Here is a 20,430-nt window from a genome sequence, read left to right as displayed (position 1 = left end):
GGGTACATGAGTGGCAACAGGCAATGCAAGGAGCTTGGTGGGCGGGTGATGTGGGTGCAGACATGACAGAGCCCCCCCCAAAGGCCCAAGACCCCGTGGGCTTGACGGGTGATCTTGATGAAAGCGGGCAACCAACCGTGGAGCATTGACATCCCGGGAGAGATCCCATGAGCGGTCCTCAGGACCGTAACCCAACCAGTCCACAAGATATTGCAGGCCACCCGTATGGATGTGAGAACCCAGAATGGCACTAACCTCAAACACATCAGGGGATGATACAGAAACAGGGGCAGGAGGGGAAACAATACGAGTGGGATCCGGGCAGGGCTTAAGCAGCGAGGTATGAAACACTGGATGTATCCTCCAATTTGAGGGAATCGCAAGGCGCAGGGCCAAAGGGTTCAGAATCTTGGCAACCCAATAGGGACCAACAAATTGAGGGAGCAATTTACGGCAACCCGGAATGTGCAAGTGGCGTGACGATAACCATACCCTATCCCCCACCCGATAGATAGGCACCGCCACCCGCTTCCTATCAGCGGCAGCCTTCATCGAAGCCTGCACTTTACGTAGGTGGACAAGAGTCTGGGCATGGACCGTGATCAGATCGCGAGCACAAGCAGATGCAGCAGGGGTGTTGGATGAAGCAAAATCCGGGAGAGGAAGGGTGCTGGGATGTTGGCCATAAAGGGAGTAGAAAGGTGAAAAACCGGTGGATGAATGTAGGGTATGTTGGAAGCAAACTCTGCAAGGTGCAGTAAATTGAGCCATGTACCCTGATACTGGAGGGTCAGATAGCGCAAGTATTGCTCTAAAGCCTGGTTCACCCTTTCCGTCTGCCCATCAGTCTCCGGATGGTAGGCGGAGGAGAACCAAGCATCAATGCCGAGTAGCTTGGTAAGGGCCTGCCAGAAACAGGACATAAACTGTGTACCGCAATCCGATACCAAGACCTGTGGTAACCCAAAGAGACAGAATACTGACTTAAAGAAAAGCCTAGCCAATGTGGGAGCAGAGGGTATTCCTGTACATGGTACAAAACGGGCCATCTTAGTGTAGGAATCTACCACCACCCAGATGGTGTCAAACCCCTGCATACGAGCTAGGTCAGTGATCAGATCCATCAAGACCGTATGCCAGGGTCTTGGGGGTGTAGGTAGTGGTTGGAGTAGTCCCAATCGGCGACCCCTGCGTGACTTGCACTGAGCGCATACCGAACAGGTGTTCACAGAATTCTCCACGTCGCGTTTCGTCGACAGCCACCAGCACCAGCGTTTAAGCAAGTCTAGGGTACGATGTTGTCCTGGGTGACCGTTGATGGCTGTGTCATGAGACCACTCCATTGCTTGATTACGTGTCTCACATGTAGGCAGAAAAAGTTTCCCTTGTACGAAAGGCAACCCATCCTGAAAAACCGGGTCCCATTCTGCCAATGTGTGCGGATGTTGTGAAACCCACTGGCGTATGGTGGACAACATGGGTTGTGACGGCGTACAGGCACAGACAACATGGCCCCTCTCTAACAATGTGTCAGGAAAAGATGGGAGGGATTCCCCTCCTGGAGAACGAGACAAGGCATCCGCTTTCCCATTAACCACCCCGGGCCTATGCTTGATCACAAAATCATACGCTGCAAAGAACAGATGCCAACATACTTGCCGACTGTTCATACATTTGAGTGAGGCGAGATCTTGCAAATTCTTGTGATCCGAGTACACTACAGTCTGATGCTTAGCCCCCAGGAGATGGTGTCGCCAGATTTCCAGTGCGTCTTTAATGGCCAGGAGCTCCTTCTCCGTGACCGTATAATGCGCTTCTGTTGACGTGAATTTACGTGAATGATATGCTACTGGGTGGAGATGACCGGTCTTTGAGCAGGGCTGGGAAAGCACAGCACCCAATGCAAAGGATGAAGCATCCGCCTCCAAAATAAACGGGAGTTCTGGATCAGGGTGTCGGAGGACTGGGGCCGTGGTGAACATTGTCTTGAGGGAATCGAAGGCTGCCTGCTGTTCTGTAGACCAATGGAAAGGGAGAAGAGGCCTGGTCAGGGCAGTGAGCGGGGCAACGATAGAGGAGAAACCAGCGATAAATCGCTGGTAAAAGTTAGCGAAACCCAAAAACAACTGTAATTGTTTCAGGTTCACCGGAGCAGGCCAATCCGTGATAGCGCGGATCTTCGATTAATTCATGGACAAACCCCCAGGCGATGTGTGGAAGCCCAAGAAGTCGACTTCTTTAGTGTGGAACAGACACTTTTCTGGTTTTGCAAACAAAGCGTTCCTTTTGAGGCGAGACAATACTTCCCTAACATGAGCGATATGTTCCTCCAAAGAAGGGGAAAACACCAGGATGTCATCCAGGTATACCACCACATAGACATCCAGAATGTAGCTGAATATGTTCTTTATGAATCGTTGGAACGTAGCTGGGGCGTTACATAGGCCAAACGGCATTACTATATATTCGAACAACCCCTCTCGGGAACAGAAAGCCGTTTTCCACTCATCCCCACTGCGCATGCGGATCAAATTGTATGCCCCCCGGAGATCCAGTTTGGTATAAATAGAAGCATGCGTTAGTTTATCTAATAACGTGGAGATGGGAGGGATTGGGTACCGGTTCTTAATGGTGATGGCATTTAGTTGCCTATAGTCCACGCAAGGATGAAGGTCCCCCTCCTTCTTTGGGACGAAAAATATAGGGCTTGCTGCTGGTAAGGTAGAGGGGCGGATATGACCCAGCCGCAAAGCCTGTTGGATGTACCCTTTTAAGGCCTGTTCTTCTGACTGCGTTAGTGAATAAATCTGACCCTTTGGGATCGAGGCATCAGGGACTAGGTCAATGGGGCAGTCATAAGGTCGGTGCGGCGGAAGGCCTTCTGCTGACGCTTTATCAAACACAGTCTGGAAGTCATGGTATGCAGAGGGAATACCAGCTAGTACCGCTCCCACCGTATGAGGAATGGTAGATGTGGATTCGTTTTCTTCAATGGATATGGAAGTTATCCCCCCGAGGGCACTTGCAGGATTGGATACCACGTCAGACTCTACCAAGCAGTAATGCTGACAGACCTCGGACTCAAAGAAAACTTGACCTGTACCCCAGTTAATTAACGGGTTGTGTTGCCTCAGCCAGGGAATGCCTAGAATGATCCCGAATTGTGGTGTGGAGATTAGATCGAAGGACAGTGTCTCCTTGTGGGTACCCTGAATCACCGCCTCTAAGGGGGCGGTTTGTTGTTTGATTGGGCCAGAAGCGAGGGAAGTACCATCCACAGCCTGTACTGGTTCTGGGTTTTTTTTCTTTATCAACGGTAGATTTAGTGTGTTGGCTAGCGTAATGTCTATGAAGCAACCGGTAGCCCCAGAGTCGATCATTATGTGTACCGAATATATACAATCCCTGGTGTGTTTCAACAGAGCATGGACCACCACTGGTCTGATAGGGCCGAAAGCGGCCTCAGAGGGATTTTGAGAAGGACCCGCCCTTACTCCCGATCTCAAGGGTGAGTCTTCTGAAAACCCGAATTCCTGGTCTTTGGTCGGCGAGGACACTCCTTGACATAATGGCCGTTGAGACCACAGTAGAAACAGGCATTATCGTTTCTTCTCCGTTCCCGTTCGGCATGAGTTATGGGGCTACGGATTCCCCCCATTTGCATGGGTTCACTGGTTGTCTCTGGTGAATGGTAGGTCTGATGATGAGAACGACCGTTTTCCGCCCTCCGTTCGGTTCTCCGGGCGTCTACCTGCAGAGTCAGATCAACCAGGTCAGAGTAAACTGCGGGTAGAGCTGGTACAACCGACAAGGCGTCTTTCAAGGCGCTACATAGACCTCTGTAAAACACAACTGCCTTTTTGTTCTCGGCCATGAAGTCTCGGAGGACAGTTGGTAGAACCGGGTTATGTATTTGATGAGTGTCTGTCTGCCTTGGGTGAGGTCTAACAACTCTAAGTCTCGGGACTGTGCCTTGTACCTGGTATCAAATACTTTGGCCATCTCGCTTACTAAGAGATCGAAATCATAGAGGGCAGGGTGATCGCTTTCAAGCAAAGGGTTTGCCCAAGTGGCTGCCACACCTGACATATGGGAGAGCAGAAAGGCCGCTTTGGTGACGTAGTCAGGGAATGCTTGGGGCCGGCACAAAAAATTGAGTTTATACTGATTAAGGAATGTGCAATACTTTCTAGGATCGCCCTGGTATCTTTCTGGAGCAGCAAGAGGGAACGGAGTTGGGAGAACCACAGGAGTAGCTGGCGTAGGCGGAGGTGTGGGAGGAACCGGGTCTTGGGTGGGACATCCCCGAACTCGGAATCTGCGGGTAAGGGGTGGCGGGCACTTTGGAGAGTGTCGAGGCGGTGGTGAATTGCAGTGGTGGCAGCGGCCATATGTGTCCTTAGGGCCGCGACTGCTTGCATTAAAGCGGCCACGGGGTCCCCGGCTGAGGTATCATGATCTGGACGACCAGTAAGGCTTCACAGTCTGTTCTGTCTTAATGGTCGTGCAGATATATGGAACCTCCGTCCCTAAGTACCACACGAGAAGAAGTGAAACCACTACCCGTGCAATCTTTGAGGCCACAGGTGTAGAGTGCCATCAGCCTGGAACCGGGAACGCCGGGAGAACTCCTTGACCACTGTAAAGCAAGGAATGGTTATGCTACACACAGTGACAAATGAGGCGCACAGGATGATCAAGGTTAGAACCAGGGGTTTACCTAATGGAGATGGAGGGGCAGTCTGAGTAGTAAAGTGAAGCAGGAGCTTCTAATTAGCCGTGGCAGCAGCAGGCTGATAAAGATCTGCTCTGGGAAGCACATGAGTCGCTGCGCAGAACAGCGTGGTTGATCCTTAGGCAGTCCAGTAAATAAACCAAGGTCGAGAACCAGAAAAATGACAAAGCCAAGGGAGTCCAAGTAGCAGTGCAAAAGGTCGAATTCCAGAAGACAGGTTGGTACGGAGGAATCCAGGGGAAAAACAAAAGCAGTCCGTGAAAACGTTCCGTGGTCGCGAGTATCAGGAAATCCAAGAGAGTTCAAAACGCCAAACAGAGCTCCGAAGAATCAGCTGTGAAGCATTTCTTCCGCGTTCTCCTGATCTATTTGAATGCGAAGCACGGTCACATGATGCGGGTCACGAGACCACGAGTTGAACGTCACGTGACCCGCGATGTAAACAGAGGCTGCTTCCTGACCACGTGACGCAGGGAGCTCCGCGTGCCCATGTAATGCCGATAGCCATGGGAAAAACGCCACAGCAGGTGCCAATGAAGAAAAGGCCGCAAAGACCCAGGTTTGCCAGCTGGGAAACCCCATTTTCTGGCAAGCCGCTGCCGCCGCCGTCGGGTACGTGAGTGGGAACGGGCAATGCAAGGAGCTTGGGGGGTGGGTGATGTGGGTGCAGACATGACACTGGGTCGTGAATCATGATTGCGCCTCCTTCTCTGATAAGCAGATCCGCAACCACTGGCAGCTTGATCGGGAGTGACGTTGACATGCTGAGAAGGACTGGGTACTAAATCTGCCTTCGACCACGCCGGGGCGATGTGAATCATCTTGCAATGGTACCTTTTGAGTTGATTGATGACTAGCAGCAGGAGAGGAAACGGAGGGAATGCGTACAGGAAAAGGTCTTCCCACAGGAAGGAAAACGCGTCCCCCATGCTCCTTGGCTGGTGGAACCTGCTGGTGAATTTCTGGCATTTGGAATTTGTCGCCATCGCAAATAGATCGATCTGGGATCGGCCAGGCGGTCCACTTGATTCTGTTGAAGTTCCCACTCGTGGCAGGAGCACAGCTCCCTGCTTAGGGAGTTGGCAATGGTGTTCTTGGCTCCCGCCAGGTGAAAAGGGATGAGGAACATCTCTTGGGGGACGGCCCAGTGTCACAAGTCCTGTGCCTCTCTGAAGAGCCCTGGGGATCTGGTGCCCCACTGCTTCCTGATGTAGAACATTGTGGTGGTGTTGTCCATGAAGACCCTTACCACTTTGCCCTTGAGAGACAAAAGGAACGACACAGCTCCAGGATATTGATGTGGAGACCACTCTCCTCCGGCAACCACAGGCCTCTGGCGTGGAGACATCCAGTGATGGCTCACCAGCCCTCCAGGGAAGCGTCCGTGGTGACCATCTCCAGGTACGGAGGCTCTTAAATCCTGTGCCCGCGGTGATGTTGGAGCGTATGAACCACCACCTTATCGCTCAAGAGGGTAGTCCTGTCTGCAAAGCTTCTGGACACCTGGATCCAGAGAGTGTCCAGGAACTCCTGAAGGGGTCGCATCCGCAACCTGCAGAGTCGGATCAGGTAGACGCATGACGACATCATGCTGAGCAGCAAACTGATGGTCCGTACGCAGTGGTCTTCAGTGCCAACAGCTATCGCTCCTTGCCCAGCAGAGCCGATATCCTCTCTTCCAACGCAGCCGCCAGGCAGGAGACTGTGTTGAGCCTGGCCCCCCATATTGGTTTTCTTTAATTGCCCTTCTTTGTCTTTGGCAATACTGATTACAATGTTCTTCTACAAGTGCTTTTCTCTTTAAAAAACATTCACCTGGTTAAATATTCTTCCCTTTTGGCTTTGGCAAAGGTGGTTGGAATATTCTTTTATATTCTGATTAAACGTTATCCCCTTCTAGCTTTGACAATGGTGGCTACAATGTTTCTCAACTCGATCTCTCTTATTAAACAAGTTGCACCCCCTTTGATAATGCTGGATACAGTGTTCCTCAATTCTATCTCTCTGGATATATGAGTTGTCTTAATTGGTTTCCATTCAATAGTTCGGTATTCAAAATCTTTATCGGGAGTCAACGGTCTTGTCTCGGGAGGATAGCTCATATCATTTTGGAGTGCTCCGCGGTTACCTGACAGAGGCCAACTCACCGGTCTTTCCCTGCACCTCCAATGGACCCGCTGCTCCTTCTTCCTTCATCAGACTCGCAGAGGCGTCTGATAGCTTTGGTAACATTTCCCTTGCTCGCGCCTTCTGAAGTTGGAGCTTTTGATGCGCTGCTGGCACTCTGGTGAACGCCACACAACAGAGTCACACGCATGACCATAAGAGCTGCTTTCTCCCTCGGGACAGCAAGACTTCTTACCGCTTTTCTCTGCGCGTCCTATGCATTCTACAGAGCTTCCGACCTCTGCTACTTGCACGACACGGCATCCCGCTTCTCCTACAGTGGTTGCTCTGCCTAGCTCCAACTGCCTCAGCTGCTCACACTGCTTCTTCCACTGCTTTTCCTCCTACCTCCTAACTGGCACGCACCTGTGGGGGTTTTAAGTGTTTAAAGGCCCCGCTTAGGTATGGGCCATTATAACCACTATACTTCACACCATAGTCTGTGGCTCTGAGTTCCTCTTCTTCATACCAGTACCTAGGGCATAATGGGACTATGTTCTTGTTCATTTTAGCATTGTTTAATCCCCTCTGATTTAATGATTTATAAAATGTACCTTCATACAAACGTTTCAGAGGAATTAATGGTTTACTTTTGATTTTATGATTCAAACCTAAGGTGGGTTCAGCATTACCACAAGTGGTGGTATTAGTCCCATGATCCTTCATGCATCATTCTTATGTGGACCATAAGGGTATTCAGCACTCAGAAGAGGATGAGTATTGCTTCTTTCAAAAAGGAGTCAACCAATTCCCTTGGTGGACTTCTCCCAGGTGATCCACCCAGCTAATACCACCACCTGGCTTAGGATCAGGTAGCAGCTGCCTTCACCGTGCCACCTGGGAGGAGACTTCACAGATGCTAATAGATTTTTTTTCAAGTTGAGAAACGCTGTGTTGGCCGTTTCTCTACTTGAAGGAACTACAAACAAAGATGGCCACCATGGACAAGGGAGAAGGCAAGGAACTACACATAGTTACTTATCCCTTTCCATGGTGGCGATTGCCGCAACCGAATGGGCCAGGAACACTGAGTGTTCCCGGTGCTGGCGAGAGACAAGGAAGAAGCACTTAAGTGGTGTGGGTTGGGGTTAGGGATGTGGAAATTGCGGATGGGCGGAAGGGGACACAGGGGAGCACGGGCTTAATCACTTACCTTCGCCCCAGTGGGGAAGATGGTGGCCTCCCACGTCTGAAGAGGCTCGGGGAGGGGGATTTACCTTGTGTTACAGACCCCATCCTGAGCCTCCTGATTGGCTGTGAGGCCACCACCCTCCCCCCGCCGGAGTGTTAATGAAAGAGAGAGAGGGAAAGAAAAGAAGAGAAGGGCTACGGGAGATAACAGGGAGAGAACAAGATCAAGAACTGCTGCAGAGACAGAAGGGCAGAAAAGAACAGGTCTAGGAAGCTTAGAGGTGTATAAAAAGAAAAAACAGAGCCTAGGAACTGCAGGGGTAGGAAGAGGGTAGTAATTGGGGAATGCTGCAGCATCTGGCAGGGCTTAGAAGCAGCTCAAAGGAAGTATGTTAGAGCTATATGAAACATCAAAACAAGCCACCAGAATCTTGGGGGGCAGCAGAAACTATGGAACAGTGAGGCGTGGGGTAGGCATATCCATGGACAAAAGTGAAGTTTATTCTAATTTTAATAATATGACATGCTTGGATAGATATTCCAGAGACATACTTTCGAGTACAACATAAGGGGAAAATAATGTATTCTACGGTAACACCCAAGAGAATGTTCCTGTGTTGGTGGCATGTGTCACGCTTTATGGGCGCAGGGTTGAGGTGAGGGGGTTTTGAGTCTCAGCTCCAGAGCTCTGCCTCACAGTTTCTGCTTCATTGTGCTTATCCTGAGGGGGAGGAGGCCCAATATTAGGCACCATGGTCATGCCCGTCCTATATTTCCTTGTGAATTTGGCACTTCCTGGGGCATTCCTGAGTTGGTTCCAGCACAAAGAACAAGCCATTTCAGCTTGTCCTCAGTGGGGGGTTTCTCACATTACTGGTTAAATCTGAATCACTTGGGGTTTCACCCTAGGTGAGTAGGGCAATCCTGATGTGCACCATCTCTGTGTCAAGAGGGATAGCTCCACCTCAGCCATACGTCACTGATGATGCCCAACAAAGCAGAAGCATGTACCTTGTGATGGTACCCTTGCTCTGAGAAGATTTGCCTGTCATTTTGGCTGTCTGCCCTTTTGTGTGGGGTCAGGCTGACATGAGAATTGATCATCTCATTGGTACAGCATGGCCAGCGCAACCTACCTCTCATCTGCCTACAAGCTAACAATTTTCCCTCGCCTCTAAAATGCCTATGTCCCTCAATTTTGCTGCCTCCACTCTAGCACCTCATCCATCATGGTCACATTGCTAACACAGCTGCCTGTACCGCCTACCTGCATTTAATAATGTCTAATGTTGATTGTTCTTAATCCATGTATGTCCACCCATGTATGGTTCTGGGTATCTCTTCCATTTACTTCCCTCCACAACCTAGTCAGAATGTCGCTCAAACTCACTCCATTGTAAGACGCTCACTGCTTTCCATCAAATCTGAGATCTTACATATTGTATGTTCTTTTGTGATGATCAAAAGATAAAGCATGATTGGATTCCTTCTGAAGAATTGGAAGTCGATAGACAAGGTATCTAGTTTTGGTCTGTTCATGGTAGAGGATTTCTCACATTGTTTGCTAACCCTCCACCGCCTCCCCACCTTGCCTCCCTCCAGGCATGTCTTTGGGAGATGGTGCATTGATGTCTTGGAAGACTCCAGCACAGTCACATGACAAATTGGCTGTAGTTTGTTAAGGACATAGCAGAACTCACTTGATGATGCAGTGTTACACAGTTCAAGACCCAGGCATACTCACCCACTGAAGCAGTTTGCAGCGGTCATCACCCAGCTTTCTGAAATTAAACTGCCTTCACATATGTGGGAGCCTTGAAACAGCAGGCCCACACTCCAGGGCCACTCACCCACCTGGGTCCCAGGCCCAGTCGTGTTCACCTTGGGTATTCCACAACCTGCAAAGCAAAAGCAGACTCTAAATAACTGAGACACTGGTAGAAAACTACACAAGTAAACCCAGCTTCATTTACTTCGCAGAAATAAAACCTGCAAAAGGAAAGCAGACTCTAAATTAATTGGGAACATTGATGAGTGAGTCATTGGTAGAAGACTTTAAACGTAAACAAAGCTTCAATTTCTTCTCAGATTTCTCAACCTGAACGGAAGGACCAGCTCCTTTCATTAGCCCCCCATGGTCAAGGTTGAACTCTGCTGCTGAACTAAGAAACCGCTCTTCTCAGGGTAGTGAATGGTAATTCTGATGCAATCCAAGGGCACCATCTCTACTCTAAAGGAGGAACTGCTCTTCACTTTATCGCAGCACCACCAGTCGACAAGATTAGATCATCTTGACCACTAACAGCTGGACGAAGCACAGATGTACCATGTGTGTAGTCAACATGTGCTGGAATAGCTAAAGAGTATGTGCAGCAGCATCTTTACAGCGTGTGTGTGGTAGCATCAGCTGTCCAGCCTCCCTAAACTGGCTGCAGTGTGCGCATACACTGCCATCAATACAAGCCTAGGTTCCTGGGTTCCTGCAAACCATGGATTACAAAGGAGACAGCATGGAGAGCCACATCTCAAAATATATGCACTTATTTATTTCTCTGTATTTTTATAGTGCAAAAATAGCAATCTATATAGCAGTACCAACATTTTTCAAGTAGTTGCCAAATATATATATAAAAGGGTTAATGTTGTTGGTGGTGGAGGATAAGGATGGTGTGTTAAAACCATGCATAAAAAAACAGTGTTATGCATGCTTTTAATGCTATTTCGATGGATTTGTTTCATGGAGCGGCGTCAGTGTCGAAAGGACTGATTCTGCCTCCCCATCTGTTCAGTAACACCAAGCCAAAAGCATCTCGACCCACATCTAATTATGAGGCAGGCATAGATGCTTTGAATTCCTATGGAATCCATATTTGTTTGCACTTGCTAAAAGTAAGTGGATTTTATAAGAAACCATTGAAATGCCTGCCCTTATCCACTGTCCCGGTGAGCAGAATTTACGATGTTTTGCATTTTTAGGTGTAAACATGCATACAAACCACGACTGCCTTTCAGGAATCAGCTGAGATCTTCTCGTATCTCAATGACTCCACACGTCTCAGTGCCCTCTAGATGTACCACAATGGTTAACTCTGCCTAGGTGTCACTTCACACGCCCAGCTATCAACAGATAGACAGAGCCCACCCGTGTATTGTATTTGTATTTTATTGAATTTATATAGCCCTGTAATCCAAACTGCTTGCCTACAAATGCTGGCTTTCTGCCTATACCATGGACATTGCAACACCATTCAGCGTCAGTACCTCATCAGCCAGCTATGATTGCATTGAAAGACTATTCCCGCTGTGGCAAATCTGAGGATGTCGTCCCTTCTTTCCAAGTTGAGGCTGGGATGGTACCTCCCCAGCACAGTAATCCCCATGGGAGGGGTATGCCGGAGGAAAATCCTGAGAGGGAGTCCCCTTGTAGGACTAAGCATGATCATTACTAGGGAATGCAGTGTCAATCTGCTTTACCAAGTTTGATAAATCCTCCTGATCCCTCCTTGGAAAAGGCAAATATAGATCGTTGGCAAATTATTCAAACCCCTTTTTCATGTCCATTTCCTTTGATAAATTTTCCTGCTCCTTTCTCAGAAATAATTAATATACATTGTTGCCGAATCAAAATCAGCCAACTCCTTTACCATGTTGTTAACAAGCTAGTCATTTAACTTGCATAATAACAATGAAAAGTCGGATAATACAGAGTATTGTACATGTGACTTCAAAGCCAATACAGTGACAAAGAAGATATCTTATATAGTTGCCAACCCAAGTTACGTAACAGTGATAAAAACCCATGATACAAAGTATTGTGCCTATAACTTGAAAACTGCTACTGTGACGAAGAAGATGATTAGGAGAAGGATCACTCGCGAGGAATCAAGTGAGCAGTCTAGTTCCCAGCAGCCAGTGATTGGCTACACAGAATACAACAAGCTGACACAGGAGATCCATGGTAGTTCAAATTCAGAAGCCGATATGCGAGAGAGAGACCGCCATCACTTGAAGAGGACAAGCGGGAGCCATAACCGACGTGAAGCGAACCGCAGAAGAGACAGAGTGCGCAAAGAGACCATCCTTGCACAGGTATCTTAGGTTATTAGTGTTAGGGACATACATAGGTTTTGGGGACATGACAGTGAAAGACTGTTTACTTTTGGACTTCTTAACAATTTCACTAGTTTCCTTTGAGACAGGGAAACCCCTCTTAGCTTTAGGAATATATAGGCATCTTTCCAACCCTTTTTTATTTAATGAAAGTCTTTAGCCAAAAATATACAAACTATGGGCCTCATTACGAGGTGGGCAGTAAGGGTTAACGGGCACCGGTGCCAGTAAACCCTTACCGCCCTATTCTGAGGTCCCTTAGCGTGTCCCGCTATTAGCGGGCCCGTTATTAGCTCCATCCCCATTGAGCCCTATGGGGGCTCGAATGGGAAATGGTTCTCGGAATGGGGACTTACTGGGTCATCCAAGGTTGGAATGACCCGGTAAGTCCCTATTTCGAGAACCCAGACCCAGAATGTGGTAAGGGGGTAGCCATGGCTACCTCCTACCTCGTAATGAGGCCCTATGTGTCCGAGCCTTACTTCTGCATCCTTAAACCGTCCATACTTAGCCTCTATATCTCGGTCATGCTACTGCCTTCAGCCAAGTTCCACGTATCACAGGCACGTTCCCCCCAGCCAGCTCCACTGTCCCTTAGCCACGAGTCCAGGCAAACTTGTGCTGATTGTTCCTTATAGCTCCCTAGTCCCATTAGTGTTTCACTGCACAGCTGATTTAGCAGCTCTTCTTGCCTCTCCATCTCGTGCCCAAGGGAAGATGCCCACTTGGGTAAAGGTTTGCCTAGAAAATGTACCGTATTATGCAATTATGGGGCAAGTCCTGCCCTAGAGTCCCTACCTCAACATCTCCATCAAACTCAGCTCCCCCTACACCATCCCAGGCATGTATTCCATTGTGAATGGCAGCCACTCCTGCTGAACCATGTTATCACTCATTTACCAGCTCTGTAAGCACCTCCATCGCATATATTTGTCTGCCGACGGATGCCCATTCCCTTTTGCTCAGAGGCTCGGTAATCTTCCATGCCCTATCCACCGTGATCCTAGCTGCCAGAAGCAGGTTGTGTTCCATATGGCCCACCGGGATGTGATGATCCGCTTCCCATACTAGACTAAAGAGCACCAAGAGAGGAATCAAAGGTATATCCAACCCATCCAAGCCATGTATCCAGGACAAGACCTCACTTCAAAGGAGTTGCGTTAGATGCCAGGGCTACCATATATCCCGTTAAGTACCATATGCTCCACACCCTCTCCAGTAATGCAGGTCAACACTCAAATACATTTTTGCTAAACGAGCTTAGGGCAAGTGCCATCAGTGAAGCAATTGAATAGTGTTACGCCTGTGTTGTAAGTAGATAGAGATCAAACTTGTAGATCTGCGCATGACCCACCAGGTCCCCTCAGTCAACTGCATACCCAGGTCGACTCCCGCTCCCATTGAGTCTTGATCCTAAAATCATCCAGAGGTTCTGCCTGTGTCAGTACGATATAGTTTCGAGTTCTAACCCTTCTCTGGACCTCCTATCACTAAAATGATTTCAAAGGCGGTGAGGTTTCTTGCCAGATTGTTCCACCACCTCTTATCCGTCAATGCTCCCATCAGCCTGAGAAACAGGAAGGTTGAGAACGTTCCCATCTGGAGGAGATCTTCTAACTGCTGGATAGTTCTATACTCTCCATTCTCCCACATCTGACAAGGCCTGATCAACCCAGTTTCATACCAATCTTGATATTTATCCAAGCTCTGGTATGGCATCGCTAATGAGCACTGCCCTAATGGCACTCAGGGGGGATGGCCACAAGGACAGCCATCTCGTATGAGCCCCTGCCCTCCAGAGTTTTCAAAGGTCCCCCAGCATCGGGTGTGTCCAAATTATATATGAAACATGTCCCTGAGGTAACCAAAAGCCATTCATTAATGGAAACCAGAAATAGAATTGCATTTTCTAAGGCCACCCATTGTTTAGTTGTCAGAGGGTCCATCTGATCCACCAGCACCCTGAGTTGTGCAGCGCAATAGTATTCATCAAAGTCTAAGAAGCCCACACACCCCCCTGGTCCTTAGGCCTGGTCAATGTATTATAAACTATTTTTGGTTTAGAGCCCACCCTTAAAATTCCAATACTAGTTTCCATAAGGCATTGTGGAAGGTCTTATGCTATGGGGAGCATCTGAAACAAGTACAGATACTGTAGAAGTATATTCATCTTGATGATATTGAGGTGTGTCATCCATGATAGGACCATCTTGTCCAATCTCTCGAAGTCTTCCCTCATCTCGTCCCAAAGTGGTGGGTAGTTCGCTACATATAGATTGTCAAGTGGGTTTGTAATGTGTATGCTCAGGTACCTAATCAATGGCCCTCATTACGAGTTCGGCGGCAGCCATGCCGCTATTGGCGGCATGGCTGCCGCCGAAATCACATCCGGGTCCGGGTCCTCAGAATGAGGAATAACCGGGCCATTCCGAGTTCGGAAGGCCCGGTAATTCCTCCCTCCAAGGACCCGGACCCGGTCCTTCCCCATTCCCATTTTAGCCTTCATAAGGATGAATGGGAATGGGAGATGGAGCAAACAACGGGCCATTACGAGTTGGACCGCTGTTTGCTCCCTCTTCCCCTCGCGGGACCCGGTAAGCACGCCTGGTTTGACCAGGCGTTGCTTCCTGGGTCCCGCGAGGGGACCTCGTAATGAGGCGGTACGGGGTAAACGGCACCGGCACCTTTTACGGCACCGTTTGCCCCGTACCGCCAGGGTCGTAATGAGTCCCAATGTCTTTTCTAAGCTAAACTATGATTTCAATATAAAGTCCTCCACATCTGTCAAGACCACCCCCATTGGAGAAAGGACCAACTTAGAGTAATTGATTTTAAAGCCTGTCTCACATATTTCATAAGCTCCTTGACTACCCCTGCCATCTTTTTACCAGGGTCCCTAACATAGAGGAGCAGGTCGTAGGTGTGCAGAGCTAATTTATGTTGGACTTTCTGAACCTGAATGCCTTCTATCTCCAAGTGAGCTTGCAAGTGTGAGGCTGGAGGTTCCATGACTAGCACGTAGAGTAAAGGGGACAATGGGCAGCCTTGTCTCGTGCCCCTCCCGAGCGGCACAACCTCTTATTGTACCCCATTCACCAGGAACCTCACTGTTGGCTATAACTTCCCTTACCACGAAAGCCATTGCGGACCAAAGCCAAACTTGTCCAGGAACCGCTGGAGGAAGGCCCAATCAATTCTGTCAAAGGCCTTCTACGTGTCCATTGCCAACAGAAAGGAGTCCCTCAATGTATCCGTCGAGAGTGCCATCAAGTTACGCGTCTTTCCCAGGTTGTCCGCTCCCTGCCTTTGCTTCATGAAACCCACTTGATCCGGATGTACTAGCTTGGGTAATACGATCTCCAAATGGGATGCCATAATCTTGGTGAAGATCTTTGCATCCAAGTTCAGTAATTAGATCGGTCTATATGAAGAGCATTGAGCAGGATCCTTGCCCTCCTTGGGTAAAACCACTATCAGAGCTACTAGAAAGGAGGGTGGGAGCGTACAGGACATCCTGAACCTATTAAAGAGCTTTGTAAGTGTAGGGAAGGCATGGAATCACAAGTATGACACTGACCCAATAGGTACAATTTGAAAAACCTTTATTGAAGTTTCTGGGGTTGGAAAAACTCCTACTTTGCCCTATAACTAAGATGGGAGCAGTCTCGACCATCAAACAATAAACAAAACAGTCCTAGTAGAGTCCGTCAAATCAAAATGGCTTATGCTAACAAAACCTAGTTCCTGTCCTATATCTTGTACGAAAAGTGTATACATGAGAAATGTATGTTAAGGAAAAAACAGTGTTCAAAGTAATACATGTGGCTGAACCAGCTCTCCTCCCCACAATGGACCACACAGAGAACAGTGCTTCCTGTAGGCAGGATGACACACTCTGGCTCGGGGTTCCAACACATGAGCAGTTCAAGACGTGGATCGAGGCCCGACTGGCCTTCCACGTTAAAGTGGCTCTTCCCAGCCTTTCAAACAATGTTTCACAAAAAGTTCACATTGGTCCCCCTCTGTCGGGCTGAGACCTCAAAAACGAAATTCATATAGGGCCGCCTCTGTCAGGCTAAGACCTCTTCAAAACAAAGTTCAACAAATCTTGCAAGGGGGCTCCCTTCCCAAGCTTATTACACTCGGGGTCTCCCTCAGTCGGGCTCAGGCCGCTTTCAGATGTCGAAGACTTTCGAATGTGCGTGGCTTTCTTTACACCTCAGCAGGACCACTTTGACTAAAGGTTCAACGTTCAACTTTCACTCTGCCCTTCTCTGGGAGTTAGTTTTGCTTACTTCGCTTTTGCAGTTGATTCGCTTTATCGTTACAAACAATGCAACCTTCACAGAGACTTTCGAGTGGACTTCCTTTCATGGCATTAAAGTCACCGTGCAAGATTCAAATGCCCTCCACCCAGCCTTCCAAGAATCCCCATGGGCATTGGTTACGTGCATTCAAGGTGGCTGCCGTCAGCATCCTCCCTTGCAAGTTAAACTTGTCCTTTAACATCAAAAGTCTCCCATCCAGTTACCCTTTTATTTGGATTTCATTCAGTTTAACCTGAGTAAAATCTGTCTTTTAACAGGTGCTGATAACCACTAACATTGACCTACATATCTCCCATGGGGATTATGGCTTCCTCACCCCATCTGAAATGCATCTTGTGGACCATTAACATGGACATCCCCTGCAACCTCATTTGCCTCCTGAGGCGGTTCAGAAGAAGAAGTGGGACATGCTGAGGACATGATTCAATACCTTTTTAAACTTATAAGTATAAGGCCTAACTTGCCCTATTACTAAAGGGAATACCCTCCCTATCTAAGGAAACTAAAGGTGCTTGTCAGTTGTTAGGAAGTCCAAAGTAAAAATGTCCTGCGTCCCAACTAACTATATGACGCTACCACTATATTTAAATAGACCTGAAGAATGTCTTATCTTCGCCTGGTCTTTTCTTTATCTTCCAATTTACTTTTATTTACAGTCTTTATTTGTGGTAGAGTATTTCTTGGCATAATCTCGTTTGATAGTTTTTTAGATCAATTCATGTAGTTCATCAAGAATAGTTGGGGTTTTTGTATTTTCTGCGGTTCTATATTTACAATAACTGCCCTTCAGTTACTTTCACACACTTTTGTCATCACTTGTAGACTCTTTCCTCTCTTTACATTCATGCTTTCCTGTGGTGGGTTTATCTTGACCCCTTTTTAGACTTTCTTCGTCATAACTATTATGTCTTATAATATTTCTTCTTTTTACTTGTCCATGCAAGATTGTATATCCTTTTTCATTACATATTCTTATGTTAGACTTGCTCCAGTCTTCAATTCAGAGGTCATAGGGTTTCTTTCCTTTCTCCTAGGGAACTTGTTTCTCTGTTACAGGCATCTCACTTCTCCTCTTAACTGGTTTCTCTCTTGTTATCTCATCTGTAAGACTGGGATGAGTTTGTCTCTTCATATAATAACCCTCTTTGTGTTATTTGTTACTGGCTTACAATTCCAATTACAAAGTCTTTGGGGGTCATTACGAGTTTGGAGGTAGCCAAGGCGCTATTAGCCCCATGGCTGCCTCCAAACCCGGGTCCGGTCTGGCTGAATGGGGACTTACCGGGACATTCCGACCTATGTGGATCCGGTAAGTCCCCATTCAGTTTACCATTCCCCATTCCCATGTGACCAATTGCGGGCCTGTTATTAGCTCCAAGGTCCCTTAACGGGACCTGAAGAGAACGTCTGGTCAGACCAGCCGTTCCTGCTGGGACCCGCTAAGGGACCTTGGAATAGTGCGGTAAGGGTTTACCGGCACCAGCATCATTACCAGTGACCGTTAACCCTTACCGCCCAACTCGTAATGAGCCCCTTAGTGTTAGTTTCTCGCACTTGGGACTGGGATGAGGTTCCCTCCTTGTACAATAACCCTCTTCCATGACCGGATTATTTGTTACTTCTTTACAACTCCAATTATGCCGTTTTAGGGCCTCATCACGAGTTGGGCGGTATCCTGACTGGGATACCACCCAACTGTATTTGCGTTACCACCCAACCATCCGGCAGTATCGGATCACGGGTTTGCCTGTAAACATAATTCCCCATCCCCCTTTGGGTCCATTGGACCCAATGGGGAATTTTCGGCGCACCACCGGCGGTATTACTGTGCAGTAATTGTGCTGAAAATCAGCATTTTTCCACCACATTTACCCCCCATCTTACAGCTGGCGGTAAATGCTGCCAAACTCATGTTTGGGCAGACCCTTAAATGTGGTGGTAATAGCATTAGCGCCACATTTAAGGGCTACGCCCAACTTGTGATGAGGCCTTTAGTCTTATTTTCTCATCCTTAAGACTGGGACGAGTTTCTTCGCACCTAAAATGATGCCCCAGCAAACTCCTGCTTCTTATGATTCCCCCCCCTGTCCCCCCGGTACCTTTCTCTATGCCGAGGATGGGAGCAGGGCTGGGCTCTCGCACGCGGGTGTGCTTTCCCGTTCCTCTCGTTTGTCGGATTCCTGTTCACAGTTCCTCCTCGGGTTACTGCTCTGCACTTGTGATGGCGGTCGGAAGCTTTCCACGCTTCCCGTACCAGTGATCTCAGCGTTGTTTTTCGGGCATTCTGCCCACCACACTGTATTTGCGGTCACACTACCACCAGATAGCTAGTTTCTTTCTCCTTCCACACGATGCCTTACTCGCATCTGCACAAACCGGGCCTACAGCATCTCGTACTGGCATTCTCTGCCTCATTGAAAGTCGCGGGCTTTACGGCTTGCCTTCAATCCACAGGGTGTAATGATGTCAGGGGGATTCCCCTGCGCACCAGGCTCTTTTCCTTCTCTCCCACTAGTCCCAGTTAAATATATGTCTCTTTTAAAGAGACATCTTCCTTTTCTTTTACAAATGGATTTCTTTTTTCATTGCCTAGAGCCAACAGTAAAGAGGCCACAGTATTTGTTCCTTCATGTTGTCTCATGTATGCATCTATGGTAGATGGCCCAGGGAGTCCCTCAAAGGAATGCAAGTACTTGTCCCAAAGGGGGAGTCTCTCCCGGTGAGGTCCCACTTGCCTCGACCCCTAGGGAGGGTCTTGCAGAGAGGGCTCAACTCCCTAGCCTCACGGAGGGCCCCCCTTGGGGAGAAAGGATGAATACTGCAAATCGTCACACTCCCCAGTAGTGATCTCTTGGCAGGAGAGTTGAGACCCTTCACATTGAGGGTAGATATCATGAGGGACCCCATCACATCATTATACAAGTTCTTCTACATTAGAACTCTTGGCCCATTCTGAGTGCTATCCTCAGTATACACACGCCAAGTATTTCGCTTACCCTGTACCCCTAATGTTTTGCTCGCCTCATCTCCCCCCCTTACTCCCTTTCACGTACGGACCCCTCCATCATTCTTGAACCTCCACCAAACTTATCAAAATTTGGGAGAGCACCTTTGCAGGTGCCTCTTGAGAGGCCCCGCTGATCAGATGCCTGGGACATGCCAGGCCAACAAGGAGCTGAGACCTCTCGGCTGCCCCCAACGAGGAACCACCCTCAACCAAACCCTTGATCCCATATCTCCCCCATGGAGGACCATGTACACACCTTCAGATCATAAACTGATAACATAAAACGTCAAACAACGAACAACCCCTTCCTACCCCCATTCCACCCACAGACTTTCCAGCCTTCATTCGTTCGCTGTTCAGGGACGTGGGTCTGAGTCCAACCATGACCCTTCCGGCTTCAATGCTTAGGTCTACCTGGCAACGGACCTGCCACCTTTCTGAATTCCCAGGAGCCCATCATCTTAAACCTGGATCCCTTTCTGTTGAAGGCCTTCAGAAACATTACTTGCTTCTCCTTCTCCCTTTTGTTCAGTGGGTGGACAGATCCACTCATTACCTCTTCCAGGTCAGTTAGCTTGTATGGCACTCCTTTGTGTTCGAATGATATTGAAAAAGGGTCCCCCATCTATATCTAACTCTTGTTCCGTCAGCCAGGTCGTGTGGGGCCTGAAGGCTTTGCGGCAGGATAATGTGCCTCCTAATAAATCCTGGAAGATCTGGATTTTGGATCCCTCAAAACTGATTTGCTTCTTCATCCTAGCTTTTGCCAGAATCTCCATCGTGTCCCTATAGTAGTGATATTTGGCCGGGATTGACTTGGGCCCTCCCCTGGGGTCCCCTGCTATGTGGATTGAATCGAATGATTTATTCCTCTGACTTTCCTCATCAAGAAGGAGAGCGATCATCTGTTCCACCTTCCTCTCCAGGAGAAGCGCCCACTCACCTTCCACACC

General features: G+C 48.4%; 1 protein-coding gene across 2 annotated transcripts in view; it reads right to left on the bottom strand.

The window, feature by feature from the left end:
- PRSS53 (serine protease 53) overlaps positions 1-20,430 on the bottom strand; it is a 552,473-nt gene that overhangs the window by 249,764 nt on the left and 282,279 nt on the right. For both annotated transcript variants that reach the window (XM_069651910.1, XM_069651909.1), the window contains exon 7: positions 9,777-9,930. In XM_069651910.1, coding sequence (XP_069508011.1) covers positions 9,777-9,930 — 154 coding nt within the window. The remainder of the gene's footprint in view (positions 1-9,776; positions 9,931-20,430) is intronic.

The sequence above is a fragment of the Ambystoma mexicanum genome, chromosome 3p, assembly GCF_040938575.1.
Source record: "Ambystoma mexicanum isolate Mex_15411 chromosome 3p, UKY_AmexF1_1, whole genome shotgun sequence".
Classification (NCBI taxonomy): domain Eukaryota; kingdom Metazoa; phylum Chordata; class Amphibia; order Caudata; family Ambystomatidae; genus Ambystoma; species Ambystoma mexicanum.
The sequence above is the reverse complement of the archived record's forward strand: the minus strand, read 5'-3'. Positions and strand labels throughout refer to the sequence as shown.